Source organism: Biomphalaria glabrata, chromosome 2 (assembly GCF_947242115.1).
Source record: "Biomphalaria glabrata chromosome 2, xgBioGlab47.1, whole genome shotgun sequence".
NCBI classification, from domain to species: domain Eukaryota; kingdom Metazoa; phylum Mollusca; class Gastropoda; family Planorbidae; genus Biomphalaria; species Biomphalaria glabrata.
Window position 1 is genome coordinate 52,362,352 of NC_074712.1, and position 17,981 is coordinate 52,380,332.

General features: G+C 35.2%; 1 protein-coding gene across 5 annotated transcripts in view; it reads right to left on the reverse strand.

Annotated features, from left to right (window-relative positions):
- LOC106054138 (uncharacterized) overlaps positions 1-17,981 on the reverse strand; it is a 34,695-nt gene that overhangs the window by 1,676 nt on the left and 15,038 nt on the right. For 2 of the 5 annotated variants that reach the window (XM_056021346.1, XM_013209899.2), the window contains 13 exons: positions 14,533-14,570; positions 7,156-7,311; positions 6,256-6,369; positions 4,203-6,112; positions 3,887-4,028; positions 2,740-3,228; positions 2,255-2,371; positions 1,678-1,779; positions 1,465-1,578; positions 1,271-1,350; positions 1,068-1,160; positions 634-726; positions 364-497 (listed from right to left, as the gene is read on the reverse strand). In XM_056021346.1, the coding sequence (XP_055877321.1) occupies positions 364-497; positions 634-726; positions 1,068-1,160; positions 1,271-1,350; positions 1,465-1,578; positions 1,678-1,779; positions 2,255-2,371; positions 2,740-3,228; positions 3,887-4,028; positions 4,203-6,112; positions 6,256-6,369; positions 7,156-7,311; positions 14,533-14,570 (3,582 nt within the window). Of the gene's footprint in view, positions 1-363; positions 498-633; positions 727-1,067; positions 1,161-1,270; positions 1,351-1,464; positions 1,579-1,677; positions 1,780-2,254; positions 2,372-2,739; positions 3,229-3,886; positions 4,029-4,202; positions 6,113-6,255; positions 6,370-7,155; positions 7,312-7,967; positions 8,528-14,532; positions 14,571-15,741; positions 15,882-17,981 lie in introns of those variants that run through there. The other 3 variants (XM_013209921.2, XM_013209916.2, XM_013209907.2) reach the window with 3 other exon arrangements.

Here is a 17,981-nt window from a genome sequence, read left to right on the forward strand (position 1 = left end):
AGACTAGATTACCTGTTCTCCCGCCCTCTCTTTTTTTTTTCGCTGCTAAAGCTACACATGGGGTAACTCTAGTCTGACTTGCTGAAATAAAAGAGTGATCTTTCCATGACTTCTTGGTCACAATGGTAAAGTCCGGCCCTGCTATTTTGTGATGGGTGAATACTACTTGTTCTCCTCACCCCCCTCTATTTTTTTCGCCACTAAAGTTACGTGGGGTTACTCCAGTCCGACTTGTAGAAATAAAAATGATCTTTTCTTTACTACTTGGTGGCCAAACTGTTGAGCCATGAAGAGAATTATATACATAAATTAAAGATACTCTTTTACTAGAATAAAGAAAAAATAACTAAAATATTGACATACCAGTACTGTCCTTGTTACAGTCTTTATTGGACTCAGTTAAATTGGAGGGACCAGGTTTGATTAATGTAGCTGTTATACGTTTGGGTTTTGTCAATGGCTTTTCAGGAGCAGTCCGTGGACGTTCTTTTTCTGATCTAGAAATTCAACAGACTTATAACATGGTTTTATAATAAAAGAAAAACTTAAAAAAAACAACACAAAATACTATGTACACATATTAACAAAGAACAAAACTAAAATAGCGCTAGCCTCTGAACTACCAAAACATACCTGCTAGTCTCAGACCGTGCAAGTTGTGTATGACTTGTAAGAGGTTTCAAGGCCCTGGAGATGAGAAATCCAAAATGTCTTTTTAATGGTCCACTGAAAAAAATCATAGTGAGACCAGTTTTATTTTCTGTACATTACCTTTTTGCTAATTTAATAAGAAATGATTAGTCTGATTAGGTACTAGTATTATTAATTAATAACAGAACATAGTAATTTGTGTAGTAGAGCACTTGGCTAGTAACCATATGACTCTAAGAATTTACTCAGGGTTTGTGACTGACATCAAGGACTAAAGTGAAGCCCTATATGGGAAATGTTACATGGGCTGATATTATATGGAACACATAACAACCCTGTAAATTGTTGACTTTAAAATTCTCAAGGTGTCAAATGGAAAAACTTTTATATATTTTGTAAAATAAGCTGAGTCTCACCTCATATCTGTTTGACTAGATAGTTTATTATTAGTTGTTGTAGGTGCTGTTTTAGGTCTTGAGCTACTAATCAAAGCCATAGTTTCTGCTTCTCTGTGAATTTTATACAAACACATAAACCCCTCAAATATGTGAAAACCAAAAGAAACACTATTAAAAACTATGATCACTCTAAGACTAATCAATTTTAAAGAATCAATTACCTAGCTTTTCTTTTCCTCTCTAGAGCTTTCAGTGTGGCCTGACTAATTTTTGGTCCTGACTCTCTTGTACTATCACTGGACTGGAGAAATACATTAACACACAATCCATACAAAATAACATCTCACTATGCTTGCATTCAATGCATACTAAACTAAAATGATCTAAAAAGACAGAATGCAACAAAATTTCTCACAGCTTTGATTTTTTTTTCATTTTCCTTTAATCTTGTTTGTTCAATCAGAGCCATACGTTCAGAGACTGGAATCTCAAAGAAAATTTCATGGATGTCCAGCAGTGCTGCTTGAAGCTGAAAAGTCAAAAGGTATCAAAGGAATATATCCTATTAACAAAAGGCAGCATGTTGAAAAACAAAGACCATGACTTTGTATCACAAGACTGTACAGACCTGTGCTATGATACGCTCCAACAAGGCTGTGTCTTGGGTTGTGAAGACACCTTTCTTGATGGGGGTTTCAGTTTGAAAGTTGTAAGCAAACTCACGTGTATCCTAAACAAAAAGGTTGATTATTTAGCTTCAATGGCTAATTGTCACAGAGCTTCTCAAGCAGAAATTTATTAAGGACGACATTTTTTAAAAAACTTTCTATGTAATTTAATTGGTAAATTGAAGAAATGGAAAAATTCCATTAATATTTTCATGATATCAAAATTTAATTAAAAAAACATAAAAATAAGCTGTGTCAAAAAATATTACTCTAATAATAATTAAAGGATATTAATAGTTATAAATATTTCAATATGTTACAGTAGGAGTTCAGTATAGTGTCTGTAGTGTATGAACAGAAATGACATTGAGGAACCCAACCAAATGTACCCACATGAAGAAATTATTGACATTTGCATATTGCTTTAAATACGATTAAGTAATCATAAATACAAGTCAGCAGGTGTAAGTAGCATGAGAGATTTGAAATATAAGACTTACTACATTACTTTAAACATTGTAAGGTTTAGATACTTACATGAATTGTTTTAATAAGCTCTTGAACTTTATCAGATCTGAACAAGCACCTTGTTAAAAATCCTTTAGCTGCTGCACTGACTTTATCAAATTTGTATTTCATTTCTGGTAAGTTAGCCTACTCTCAGACAAACAAGTACATACAAAGATTTCTCAATTAGCATATGATACAACTACAATGCGAGATAACATAATAAATACTTAGATATTGTACTCTTTATAATTAACTTCTAAAAACTCAAAATTTAAGCTATAGTCCAAATAAAATTGCTACTTTTATATTTATATTAAAGTACTTTATTTTTTTTTACAAATTTGGATATATAAATTTAAATGTTAATTCAGATTTGTTATAAATATAATATTCAAGGAAAATTATTTTATTTTTTTCAATGATAAAAGAAAACACAAATATGATAAGTAATTAAATAATCACTTGCTTTTTGAAAATTATTCTAGCTGTGACCATGCAACAGCATTACTCACCTGTGAAGGGTTATAAACAATGTCTTCATATAAATGGGAAATAGTACTCTTTAGTGGTGATCTGAAAACCAATGGTCGATGATTCTTGGGTGATAATTGTGAAGGACTCAAATCTGGACTCTGAGACAAGTCTGGTGTTAGTTTGCTTTTAGCAAGACTTTGAAAGCTACTGTTTTTTAAATGTTGAAATTTTTTACTCATGTGAACATTGTCAGTAGGTTTGGTCCTCATCAAAGGAATGTTTTCTGTAGAGGCTGCCTTTGTGTGTAAAGAAGGCACAGACTGGCTCTTAACATATGTTTGTCCTTTGAATACATTCACAGTCTGCTGCACATCATCATAACTTTGTTCTGGGCTATATTCTTCTTCATGGTTTCTTGCCCTGACCTTGATATTTTCAGGAGCATTCTGTATAAGGAACTCTTGCTGATCTTTTTCCAGCTGTTTTGCTGCTTTAATCTCAGCTTCAAGGAGCATAACCTCTCTTCTCTGTTTATTTAGAGGAAAACATTGAAATAAGTTGTGGATATGTTTTTTTTTAGTATAAGATATTGTTGGGAGTATATTTTAAAAAAATGACATTAAACCTTTGTTAAAAGGTCAAATAACATCTAGAAAAAAAAAAGATCAACTTCACAGAATTTTAACCATCAGCTACATCAAGTTTTCATAAATAAAAACTCTACAACACGGGATACTGCATACTGTACTAATGGAAGGCTGAATTGAAATTCATAATTCATGTGACTCAATGAAATATTTAAAAAAAGAAAGAAAAAACACAGCTTAAAATTTTTTACAGGTCTAGCTAGACTAGACACTATTTAGTAAATATGAGAAATGTTCTTTCAACTTCCAATTTGATAGAAAAGCTAAATGACAGCTATATGGGATTAACAGTATTTTATAATTTTAACTGTGACTATTTAAATTAAAGTGACTAAAAAAGTATCATTCAATGATAATTTTGAGAACTTTAAAGACATAATGATTGTTGCATTTTAAAAAAAAAGGGCAGTAAGAATGATAAACATTGTGTTGTCATTTCTTTCTCTCTCTTGCAATAGGAACAGACACTATCAATAGAAATAGATTAAAGGGTAACCAGTAATTGAGATGAATATAAATGACTAAAATATTGAAATACTTGTTGAATAAAAAGTTCCTCCATATCTTGTTGCTGTTGTCTGATAAGTTCCTGTCTCTTCTGACCCATTTGTTGTTGATGGAGTGATAATAAATCTTCTACTGTCATAGTTTCTATGCTGCCTTGACTTTCTGCTATAGACCTAAGGATAGTTGTGGCAATTTGAGTCAAAGTACAAGAGATAAATTCTTTTCCCATAAACACCCTATATAGACCTAGCTACTAAATTCAGAGTTGTTTTTTATCTTTAGACATTTTTGATACTGTATGAAGTTGAAAAGGAAAACTACAATAAAAAAATCATTTCTCAACCTACTTTAAAACTTCTAACACTGAGACAGTAGTGTCCAAATCCTTCTCATGAATCTCATCACTCAATGACTTGATTTCACTCTCCAGAACTGGCTGATTTGCATCCCAACTAAAGTTCATAGAGTTCTGGAACTGTACTTGACTCAAGTACTTACTAATGTGTTCTGCTTTACCTTCCCTTTCTGAGTGGGATGGAATAGAACTACCAGAGGGGTTGATAGCTGCTGAAACTTTCAAAGAGCTCTGTTTTGTGGTTAGTGGCTTTCTGTTGGATTCCTTTTGCTGTTTAGATTGCTGGCCTAGCTCTGATTGCTCCTTTGATTTTTTTTCAGCTTCCAGCTTTGACTTTGCACGAAGCAAAGCTGGTGAAGGCTCACTTAGTGTGTAGGATCCTCTTCGGATCAATGTCTGATAAGGTGATTGTGCATTAACACTTTCTTGCAGAGTAGTAGTGGTTTCACTGATACAATTTGTCTTTGGAGTGTTACCCTCTTTCCTGTCTATTTCATCAGAGTTAGTTCTTTCTGATGAAGATTGCATTGTATTGTCACAGTACTCAGTATCCTTTGTACCTTTGATACAATTAGAGAGTATATTACCATTCTGCAAAGGTGTATCATCTTTAATGGTACTGCTGCTAGACTCAGAAGTAACTGTGAAAGAGTTGGAAGCACTGGAGCCTTGAGAGTAAGAAACAGATGTATGTCTATTGTCAGTCAGAGCAGTGGCTGAGGTAGATACAGATTTGGAAGGATGGGAATGTGGTTCTGGATTAACATTAAAATGCAATCCAGGTGTCTCAACATCACTTCCTGCCTGGTGCACAACATTGAAGGCCAACACAGGTAGTGACTGCTCACACACATGAGGCTTGTCACCACTGTGAGGCAAGTCTTTTGCTTCTGAGCAAATAACTTTTTTTTCCCCATGGCTGTTTTTTCTTAATTTCCTGATGGCATGTGAAGAATATTTACTGAGTCCCGAACTTTCATTTTCTTTATTTGCATAAAGTGTATCTGAGTTACAGTATGTTTGAAATGGAATGTTAAGCTGTTTATCACTGTCTTGTGGATCAGGTAAATTCATGTCTAATGCATGTTTGTGCCTAGAGTTACTAAGATGACCAATGACAGGTTCAACCACATGATCACTGTGTCCTCCTGAGCAACTATGTACATCATCAACTGTGATTTTTTTTGTAATTACTGTTGGCTTATCAAACGCTTGACTTATCCTCGTGTTGTACTCAGTCACAAAGGAAGCAAAGTGAACAGCCCCCTTCAGAGACTTTGGACTGCTGCGGCTACTTCTCTGACTGTCAATAGTTGTGCTGGTGTTGGCTGACCCATATCCTGGGGAGCTACAAGGACTACTATGTGTATGCTCTAGATGGGGGTTCTCAACAAATCCAGATGTGCTGGTGTTGTCCCCTGGCGATACTTCCACCACAGTGTCTTGACTCTCATGACAAAAACTAACAGTTTGTTCCTCCCCATTATTTCCATCTTTAGGGAAAGAAATTTGTTCACAATTCTGATTAGCACTTTTAGGAATAAAGTCACTCAAGTCACTGCCACTAGTTGATGTCAGTTCTTGTACATTAAGAGCTTTGGAAAGGCGATCTAAGTCATATGAAATTTTCTGCTCTTTCAAAGACGTCAGAACAAGACCATTAAATACTTTAGGTATAGAGCTCTCATCAAGTGTAGTGAACTCTGAACTGACAGAGTCGATGGTCTGTAAACCAAAGTCCTCAGTCACAATCTCAGGTTCTGCAATGGCATAGGTGTTGAGAGAGCTTGTTGATGCAAGTCTGTCTTGAAGAATGCTGGAAGGAGAGTTCTCATGCTGTACATCAACATCAAAGTTGAGCTGACGAGCTGTTGGCCTGAAAGTACTTTCTACGGGACCACCCTACAATGAAAAAAAAAATTACAATGTTTCTTATAAAGAGAAAAAAAAAATGATTCAACAAAATTAATGAAGTAATATTAAAAAAGTTAAGTGACTACAGAGCTTGACAAGTTGATTGGTATATAAAATAGCGATCTCCAAACCTGGCTGTGATATGTGTCTACTTGTGTTTGATGATGTCTGGCTTTAAGTCTTTTTTCAAGCAAAACAGCATCTTTTTTATGTTGCTGTAGTTCATTCCTTCTACTGGAAGTTATCTGAATCAAATCATCACAGCATTATAACATCATCAAGTGCATTCTGATATTCACAGAAGTAATCAAATATATAAAAGATAAATGAGTTTTAAAAATGTCATGAGTCTCTGAGCTGTCATAGGTGGGAATGTATCAGAGATTGGAGAACATACAAGTCGTATGCTTCTTCACTTACCAACACTCCCTTGCTGACTATTGTCCATAAAATAGATACCTTTTACAGTAAGTTTTAAGACAGATGCCCCATGGACAGCTAGGTCTAAAAGAGAAACCTAACTACACTCCAAATTTCATACCAAGTAAAAAAATTATTTGAAATTTACATCTTCAAAGACTCAAAGGATAGGCCGACTCTAAAATGTGTTCCTCTCAAAGGTATGATACCTCTGAAATGTGCGTCTCTAAAATGTATGGTGTCTCTGAAATGTTCGTCTCTAAAATGTATGGTGTCTCTAAAATGTATGGTGTCTCTGAAATGTTTAAGTATCTCTATGAGTGCCTATAAAATGTATTATGTTTCAAAAATGTATGTCTCTATGTGCACGATTGTCACTAAAATATACAAGTTTCTCTAAATTATGTACATTTCTCTAAAATGTGTAAGTTTCTCTAAAATATATAAGTGTCTCTAAAATGTATAAGTGTCTCTAAAAGGTAGCAGTGTCTCTTCTCTAAAATGTGTAAGTGTCTCCAATCACAACAAATTTACATAAGGATCAATAAAGCAGTCTTAAAATGTATTAGTGTCTCTAAAATAAATCAGTGTCTCTAAGCCTTAAAACTCACAGCAGGTGGTAGGATGGGTACACCTTTGAATCGAATCAGTGACTCAAACTCAGGGTTGAAAGAAGCGGGTGCAAGGTGAACAGTCTGCTGGTCCAACTGCCTACTCTGGGTTTCAAAGTATTTAATCAGTTGACTCATCCCAGCGGGACTTCCAAACTGAAGAAAAAAAAAAACATACAGTACAGAGTCCCTTCAGTTAAAATTTTATTATGAAACAGATGGTGTGATATTCTCATAAAGTATTCAGAAAAACACAAAAATAAAGGCACATTTTTTATTCCATATGCTGGGACAAATTTGTTCTTCGCTAGCGCCATCAGAAACAGGTTGCCTGAATCAGCCAAGAAAACCAATGACCTTAGTTTTAGTCTCTCTAATGAATTTCTCAAATTGTTATAGTTGTCTAATGTTTGTACATCTAATCTAATGGTTTTGTTATCAATGCTGTCTTAACACAATCACTTAGTAAGAGGCACTCAAAAATACTATAACAGTCAAATGCTGCTGACCAAGGGAAAAAGGAAAGAAATGACAAGACATTGTGACAGACAGGAAAGATGTGCAATAGATAGAGTCAAAAAGATACAGGCTACATAGCAGTGAGAGACATAGAAGTCTACTATTGGTCCAAAAAGAATTAGAGTATATGTGTACACAAAGTTTACTATCACAAAGTACAAAAAGCTTAGAATCAGTGTTTTAGGCCATTTCTAAACAAAATCAAACAACTTCTCCATGCACATGACGATATTTTGTCAAAAACTAAATACACCCCAGTGCCCTTAATCCTCGATCTAATGACCACAACTCACCATATATTTCACTAGAGTCACACACAACTCAACATTTTGCTGAGCCTTCCCTTTGTTCAAAGAGTCTCCCATGTCGCAGATAATTAAAAGACCTCAGAAAAGTGAAGAAAAAAAATCCAATTTGACTAAGTTCCCCACTGAGCTCATCAATGATTCACAAACACAGACGTAGCAGTCTACACGCTCTACAGCAGGTCCTCAACAGAAACTGTTTTTTTTTTCATTTGAATTAAAGTCTTTTACTTAATTAATCTACCAACACATACTGTGAAACCCCGAGTATCGTATACAGTGAACGCGCTACTGGCCTAACAACATGAGGATATCACCACAACAAATAACCTCCAGATGTCGCATAGTGAAATCTCATACATGTAGGTTAGTGTTAATTTAGAAATAGCATATTCTCTCAAATTAATCCGTTACTGTTATAGGAGAACATTATTATTACAAGAATGTAAAACCACGATATTCGTTAAAAGCAATGACAACATGAAGGTAACGTCACAAAACCTAACGTAAATAACTGTACATAGATTCGCCCAGACATGTCTTCTTTGGTTCAGTGCTGAACACGCTTGGACTATAAATATCGAGTGTTTCAGACTTTGACTTATAGATCTAGATAGAATTCTTTGTCCGTGTTTTCTTATAGACAAATTCACTTCCAATAGACACAGGTGTGTCAAATGAGACCAAGACCACACGGGAAGTCAGGGGACATAATTTGGAATACTCAAGCGATACAGCTTCAAACGATTAGCTTTTTAAAAAAAAATAAATCTAAATAACTTTGATCTCCACACACACACTATATATATATATATGAGAGAGGGAGAGAGAGAGACATCCACTTCAAGGTTTTGTTCCAGTGTCAGCTCGCATAGAAACGCACTCTGTGGTGAGTCAACAACATGGCTACTACCGGTACATAACCGAGAAGGTTCCAGTTAAAAAATGAGGATAGCCTTTTTTTTTTAAAGAGCTCCTAAAATAACAAGAAAGGAAACATTCTCCCGAGATGTCCATACAAGTTATTGGACGAGAGCGTGTTTGAATTCAGTATTGAGACGCGCTACCCGAAATATGTAATTATACTGGTTCCTTCTGTCTTGAAAGAAAATGAATGCGTCCATATGAATCACTTCGTGCAAGAGATTGCATCTGGAGAAAATTGATTGCTGTATAATAAGAAAGCACTTGCTAAATATCTCCTGTTACATCATTGGTATCCTTCAGTCGTGAAACGACTATGGTTCATCTCGAACACTTTTCGTATGGCTGTGGAGCCCTATTTTGGAAAGACACTCCCGTCCACATATATTGCATGTCAAGGTGGCTTTCGCTTTGGTGGCCATTTTCCGTGTGGCACGCTTTTCTTCAAGAATCGAGGTCCACGTTTTCTCATTTTCTATAGTTTTCTTGGTCACAGTCTCTCTCCAACTAGTGCGGTCTAAGGCTATGTCTTCCCAATGGTCAGTATCAATGTTTACTGATTTTAAATCCTTTTTTATCACATCAACGTAATGGAGGTGAGGGCGACCAGTTTTTCTTTTCCTTCGAAGGCAGCACAATTGGAATGAGTTTAGTTTTCTCTCCTGCCTTGTGTAGCTTGTCCACGACTCGCTGCCGTACAGTTTCGTGTTAAGAACACATGCCTTGTAGACCTCCATTTTGGTCGCTGTGGTGAGCTTCTGGTTTTCCCAAACTCTTGGTCGGAGTCTAGCGAAGGTTGATGCGGCCTTCCCTATGTTTTTTTTGATCTCCTTTTCTAGTGACAGGTCGCCTTGAATTGTAGACCCAAGGTAGCAGAATTCGTTTACGACATCTAGCTTTTTATAGTCAATGAGGATGAATGGTGGTGCTGTAGCAGGTGGTCCCATAAGATTAGTTTTCTTTGTGCTAATGGTTAGGCCATACTCTTTGCAAACCTTAGAGAAGCTGGACATTTGTGACTGAAGCTCCTCCAGTGAGTGTGCCACTACCGCTGCGTCGTCCGCGAGGAGCATATCTCTTATGTGGGTGGCTCTGTTACAATCAGGTTACCCACCGAGCAGCTTTATTGTAAACTGACAAGTCTTTCCATGTGACAAACTAGTCTACACTCATAAGGTTGCAGTACTTCGTTGCAGACGTGTGTTTTGTTACTTAACACTAACCAAGAGCTTATACCACTAATCAAGATCCGTTAATCGAATAACCAAAACCTTTTAAAAAGCGATTTGCACGAATTAAAACAAACTGTGCAATGTCCAACGTGTAACACAGAGCCTCCTCTACTACATAACGCACTGAAAAGTGTTAACGAGAAAACTGGAAAAGAAAGTGTAGGCCTTTATGTACCCAGTTTACCCACAAGCTTCTGAATGTACCGTCATTTATAGTATTATAAATTATAGACGTTGCTTTAACAAAAAATTAGGCTACGTGTTACGTCCATAAAATGTTAACGTAGACCTATGGCTACGTCCTTATCAGTGGCGTACCTAGGGTACATGCGGCAGCTCGCCATGATGCCCCCCCCCCCCAAAAAAAAAAAAAAATTAACAGCGAAAAAATGTATTTTTTCCCGAACTAATGTCTTTTCATTGTTCAAGTATTGCTAATTGGAAAAAAAAATTAACAAAATGATACAACAAATAAGCCTTATGTGCTTTCTTGCTCGCAAAACCATTACTAATTTTATCGAGATCTATTTGTTTCCAACAATAGGCCAATTAGGGAGTCGCACATTTGTTTCGATCGCATATCACTTACCGCCAATGTTAGAAATATGAAAATAAAGACAATATTTAGAACTGAACCATCTAGCCAAAATTGATCTAGTTTTGAGATGTCAGGTGTACTGTCAAAATAACCCATAAATATTTGGCTCGAAATCAATATTACAATAAGTTTGTTTTGTATTAGTGGGGACATGTGCGTATTCGGGCTGGAACTAGCTTGGTTCGGAGCACTTGTTTTCTCAGAAGTGGAAATTAATTTCACAAACTCCTAGAAATTACTTAGGTTTTGACTTTGCAATTCTTCTTCAACTTATTTATAAGCTCTAGATCTAGATGAAACAAGCGTACTAAGCAACAACTATGTAACAACATGTATCATGTGCTCCAGAAAAAAAGTAAGCGTGCCAAATTGCGTTGCCTTGAAAGATTTAAACAGATCTAGTAAATTTGATACAAGCTGGTCTACAACTTAACATTTAAGTGAAGAAAGAATATACAAGATTAACGAAGTGGCAAAATAATTCAATTTTAGTTTACATTTCAAATATAGTAGTTTGGTTTGTTCATCTATGTATAATGTGTTGTTTTTACTGAGAAAGTTTATCCTTAGTTTGATGCCCCTCAACACTTGATGAGTTTTGAGTTTTTGGCACATCGGCACAATTTAGGCCATGTCGTGCCCGTAATCATTCAAGGATTACTCTCCTTTACAAGAGCTAAATTCCATACAGTTAGATCATTAAAAACAAGGTCTATTCACAGTTAAAATAGTAAAGGTAGAGTTTGAGTTTTGAGTTTAGGCACATCGGCACAATTTAGGCCATGTCGTGCCCGTAATCCTTTAAGGATCACTCTCCCTTTATACTTTATATAACAAGGGCTAAATTGTATACAGTTAAATAATTAAAAACAAGGTCTATTCACAGTTAAAATAGTAAAGGTAGTAAAAATGTAATAATTTGGTAAAAATCTTATGTAAATATTACATGTTCACAATTCATAAATCTTCGTAGACAACCCCACCTCTCGGACAAAGCCCAGTACCTTCCCAGGGTCGACATTGTCGAATAGTGTTTTTAAGTTGTGTGCTCTAAAAAATTTCTCCCTTACATCCTGGTATCTGGGGCAGTCAATGAGGAAATGTTCCACAGTGAGACGAGAGTCACAGTTTTCACAAAGTGGGGGCTCCTCTCACTTCAGCACAAACGAGTGCGTGATGTAGGTGTGGCCAATCCTAAGTCTGGACATGGTCGTGCTACCACGCCTTGTCAGACCCTTAGATGTGACATCCGCCACAATCTACCTGAGTTTATTGTGAGTCTCCGTCTCCCAACGGTCCTGCCACTCTCGATAGATGGCAGAGGCAATACTTTGTCTCAGGTCCGAGCAGGGAATTTGAGTTCCTGACACCGCTTGATTTAGGGCTCCCTTTGCTTCTCTGTCTGCGGCTTCATTTCCCTCAATGGCCACATTGGAGGGGACCCAGATGAAGGTGACATCCCATGGTCGGCTGTTATTTGGTCAAACAGCTTCAGGCTCTTATGTACCAATGGAATGTCAGTCTTCATCCGCCTCAAAGCTTGCAATGAAAATTTGAAGTCGGAGCAGATTATAAATTTTCTGCTTTCTGATGCTTTGACGGCCATAAGTGCAAGCGATGAGAGATCCAGTTCCTCGGTGCAAGTAGGTCGGCGATGCATCATTAAGTATGCATAAATCATATTGGAGGAAGATATCCTCCAGCATACGACCTCTTGTGTCAGTATTGTTGGATCCCCACATAGTGTTATGGGCATTGAAATCCCCAAGGATTAAATAAGGCCGGGGGAGTTGTTTCAATAAGTCCTCCATGTCTGTTGGGTTTAATGGAGCGCCTGGTGGTAGATACAGGCTGCAGCAAGTGATAACCTTGTGTAGGGTTATCTTAGCTGCTACGGCCTGTAGTGTGGTCTGTAGTTCTACCCTCTCATGGGGGACGCTGTCCTTTACAAGGATACAGACTCCACCTGATGCTCTCTCTGCATCTTCAACATTCCTGCTGTAAGCGCTGTAGCTTCGGAAACTGATGCTATCTTTCAGAAATGTTTCCTGTAAGCAGGTCAATTGCCTATGCTGGTAGCTCAGTGTGACCAGCCGGTTGACTCAGAGCGGGCAATCTGAGCCTCAGGTCTAGAGGAACTTATAGCCAAAGTACTGTATTGTGGTAGTTTATCCTTGGATAGACACCCACTTACCCGTCGCAGTCCACGGCAAACGGACTGGTCTAAGATGTAGGGAGATTTTAAAGATAAGGAGAGTGATGGGTAATGAAGGCACACTGAGAAAAAGAGAAGGCAGACACAATGATAGAAAAGAAGTAGGGCACTTTTGAGCTCCAAAAGTGCTAAGCAAAGAGGAGCGCAGTTTAACGTCATGTCTCGGGACGCAGATTTGTAGATGTAAGTATATTTTGTAATATATTTTGTAAGTATATTTTCTGAAGGGGCATTTAAAACAAATATAAATCAGGCTATTGGTAAAAATTTTGTTCAACTTTGTTTTTGTAAAGATACATAAACTTTAAACTCATTCATGCTTGCTTTTTTATTCGTGTATCTTAAGATGTTTTGTGTTTGTGCTATTGGTCAATTATGGCATTTATTTTATCTCACTAAAGAATGATAGTAAATTATCTCACCAATAAATAATTGAAACTTTATATCACCAATAAATAATAGTAACATTATCTCACCAACCAAAATGTTAAAGAATTGCTTTCTAATTCTCTTGTAACCCATGCACATTTAGACTACTATTTATAGACTTCCACATTTTATGTGTGTATAAAGAATGATGGCAAATTAGTTGTTTTTCTCTTTTTCTTTAAAGGAGAAAATAAACAGAAGAGAATTGGAATTACATTGTACATATCTCTTAAAATGATTTGTCATTGTACCTTTGAGGCATGGCTGAGTGGTAGAGTGCTTCAATTGGCTTCTGAATCGATATTTTGGGTTTTTGGTACTTCAGCACAATTTAGGCCATATTGTGCCAATAATCCCTCAAGCATTACTTCCCCTTTATAGGTCAAAAGCTAAAAGTTACACACCTGAGTTTTTAAAAATAAGGTTCACTAACAACTAAAATAGTAAAAATGTGTATAATCTAATAAAAATCTGTTGTAAATATATATATTTACAAGTACTTTGCCCGATCTCAACTCAAATTTTAGTAGTCAACCCCACCTCCCGGATGAAGCCCAGTATTTTCCCAAATTCAACATTATCAAACAGTGTTTTGAGGTGGTCTGTTCCAAAATATTTCTCTAAAATATCCTGGTATCTGGGACAATCAAGGAGGATATATATGTTCCATGGTGAGATAAAAGAGTCACAGTACTCACAGTCACAGTACTTCTCTCTTTAATATAAAGGAGTGTGTGATGTAGCTGTGGCCAATCCACAGTCTGGACATGGTCGTGCTTGTAGGTCTCAGCCTCCCACGGCTTCTGAATCAAAGGGTCTTGGTTCAAATCTTGGTGAAGATTGGGGATTTTGAGTTTCAAGATTAATGGGATGCCCCTGAGTCAAACCTACTCGAATGGGTACCTCCATAAGTTTGGGAAAGTAAAGGTGGTTGGTCGTTGTGCTGGCCACATGTCATCCTTGTTAACAATCAGCCATAGAACATGGCTCTACATCATCTGCCCAATAAATCGCAAGGTCTGAAAGGAGTGCTTAATGTACCTTGGAGCTTGAAATTAAACTACATACCATACTTAACTTCCAAAGAAAACATACTTTTTAAAAGTAATTGTGCTATATAGAAAAATATGTGATATTGAAAAAAATGTAACATACCTGAATATCAAAGTCCATTCTTATAAAACTTGAAAGACCTGCAAATAAAAATATAGTGGTGATACAAAGTTGATCAATAATTTTAATTTTTTTTTTTTAAATCTAATGCTAGAAGCTTGACAGGGACTTACTTAACATAATTACAGTTACACATTTTTTTCTTGAAACTAAACTTACAACTTACAAAAAACTGGTTGTTTTAATTTCATTTTTATTTTTTGGCACAACGGCACAATTTATGCCATGTCATGCCATTAATCCTTCAAGGATTTTACAAGGCAACAAAAAGCACAGTGAAAGGGACTTTAAAATATAAAAACAATTTGCCAGACAGGATATTAACTATTTTTGAGACAGCAGCCAATACAAATTGAAAAAAAAAAGATTTTACAATTTATTAAAAATACAAGCTATTAATACCATGCTAATTAGCATATACAGCCTAAGATCTAAAAATACCAATAAGATGAAACTATGGTGTTTATCCAGGACTGGTCAGTAACTTTAAATATTCAATATATATATATATATATATACACAATGCTTTTTCGTGATGGTATGCACTGGTACAGCGTACCAACACCTTTTTCAACGTGGAGAAAAATTATTACTTTTCTTGTATTTTAACATTTATTAATTTATTAGTAGTTTTACAAGTCTAGATCTATATTATGAACATGATTATTTATATCATTATAATTCATTATATTATAATTATATATATTATATATATATATATCACATATAATATGATATAACATGTACTTGATATTGTAGACCTATAAAAAATATATACAATGTAGATTAAATAATAAATGTATTGTCATGATGTAGATTCTAGAATTTCTAGATTATTATAGAGATAGACTCTGAGACTGAGTCATAGACTATAGAGTCTGATGACTAGATTTAAGTAGATTATGATATTCAATATTGATATCATGATTATTAAAAAATTATCATATGTCGATATGTATTAATAGTATTATTGATAATACTAATTCTAATTATTATACTATATTTTAGTTATACTACTATAACTAAGTTATAGTTATAGATTATTTTTTTATAGTTATAGAGTCAGAGACCTGACACTACTGACAGAGATGTGGTTAATTAATATTTACTATCAAAAGTAATAAATAAATAATAAATAAATAGAGGATACTATCGGATAGGGTATAGATCTACCGACTATAGACTCTTTACTTTTATATAGCCTAGATTTAGTCTATCGGGCCTCTAGATCTATGTAGACTCTAAGTGACAGCAGTAGATCTTTTAGTGTAGTCACCACCATTTTAAAACAATGTTGATGTCAAGACAAGTCCATACCATACTAAATAACCGATTCATTAAAAAATGGAATCGGAAATTTAAAAACAAAAACAATTATTTTTTTTTTAAGTTGAAGGGATTCTCGGTAAAAAAAAATGACCTAGATTAGACTAGATAGATTCTTGCGTTTAAAAAAAAAGTATGAGAAAATAATATATATCTAGATCTAGATCTATATAGTAATAAGTACGTACCATACTTTTCAATCTAGATCTTAGTCGATCTATTTAGATTTTTCTATAAATTCTATTCCTGGTGACAACCTTGAATCAAAGACTTCAAAGAGATAGCCTATAAATTCTTATCTTGATAAATCATGAGCCTATATAGGGTAATAGATCTATATACATATATATAGATCTAGTACTATCTCTAGTAGATCTAGATACTAAGATCTAGTTCTAGACCTAGATCTTTTAAATCTTAGAATTCTAATTTCCCCCGCTCCATACATCAAGGGAATCTGGGGAAGCGCTACGGTCTGGTGCCCTACCCCAATTTAAGCGTTTTCCTGCGTTGATGTCTTCAGAAATTAGCTTGGCACTTTTTTACGAGCAGTAAAAAAAGCGCATGTGAAAATTTCTTTTAAAAAAAAAAAACATGGTGGGACAGTCCGATATTGAACTGTTTTCTTGCAGTCAGATCTAAGATTTGCAAATGAAGTTTCACAAGGAGACTACAGCACTTGACAATACTATATTTTACGAGGGACATTCGAGGTATATTTACAAGGGGTTCAATCAACTCGGGCCATTGACCATTAGGGGCTCACAAGCCCACTTTAAAAAGAGTTTGACCGTAATTAAATATTTAAATCATCAAATTCTTAACGAAATAATTTCAATATCATTCATTGTGTTTTTGTATTTCTGACAGAAAAAAATGCTAAGTAAATTATCTTATAAGTATGAAGCAATAACTTTTCCTGAAGATTACAAATTTACAATTTATGTGAAACTAGTAACAATATATATTTTTAAGTAATGTAAAACGTTAACAGACGTGAGCTGTGGTTTTCTATAGGCTTAAGGCTTACTGTCGGGGAGACTTTCTATTCTAATCGCCGTGTACAATTACATAGAGAACTGACAGAACGAAAAAGCAACTCTTCGGATATATATATAGGCTTTACCCGATCGTTCATTTTCGCAATTATAACAATATTCCCAAAATGACTTCGGGCATATATCCTTTACAAATTATTCATCCGAGCGAGGCTCGGTCACCTGATATTAGTTCCCTTGGTTTTGACTTTACTACTTCAAAGTTCAGAGAAAAAAAAAGAAGCAGTTTCAGTAAGTCCATATATTTATATATATGTGCCACATATGTACATTGCATCCATTGATAAAGTAGTATTTGATATTAACAGATTAACACGGAGCTAATATAATTTTCTTTTCAACAGTTGTCACAAATAAATATTTTTGAAATGTAAATACATAATTTACATTTTAAAAAAGTGTATGTTAACATGAAACACTTGATAGTCACTTTTAGAAAGTCGTATAAACATAAACATAAATGGAGTGCCATAATACAATTTACATTCAACCTACATATACAAAAGCCTTTTTGAAGAAAAAAAATGCATACATGTCGACTAGATTCGAGCTAGTAGGCCTACGTTGTTTTTTTTGTTTTTTTTGGAAAAAAAAATTTAAGGGGGGAGGGGTCAAATTCAATCTAGGAGAGTGGGCCCACCATCGTATTCTTGTACCCGGGACCACAAGTGTCTTTGCTATGCGCCACTTTATTTATAGTTCACGTATACTACGTCTGTAATGTATTGTATTTGAAGATTATGGTTCAGTGTGTAGGCCTATAATTGCTACTTTACTTTTAAGTCTTCTATCCTGAAGGCTTTCTAAATTTAGTGATTTAACTAAAGGTGTACGTTACTCTAGTCAAATGTAAATATTCGTTTGATCTCACTGCTTTATTTTGTGTCTGTTCCAGTTTCTTAATGTTTTCTTTAGTAAGACGTCTAAAATTGATCACTAAAATCGTCAACGTATCGATATTCGACTATTGGGAGAGTTTAGGCCATATAAAAGGCCAATATCATTTGCCCTATATATAATTGTAAGTTGTGAGAAATCACGTTGACA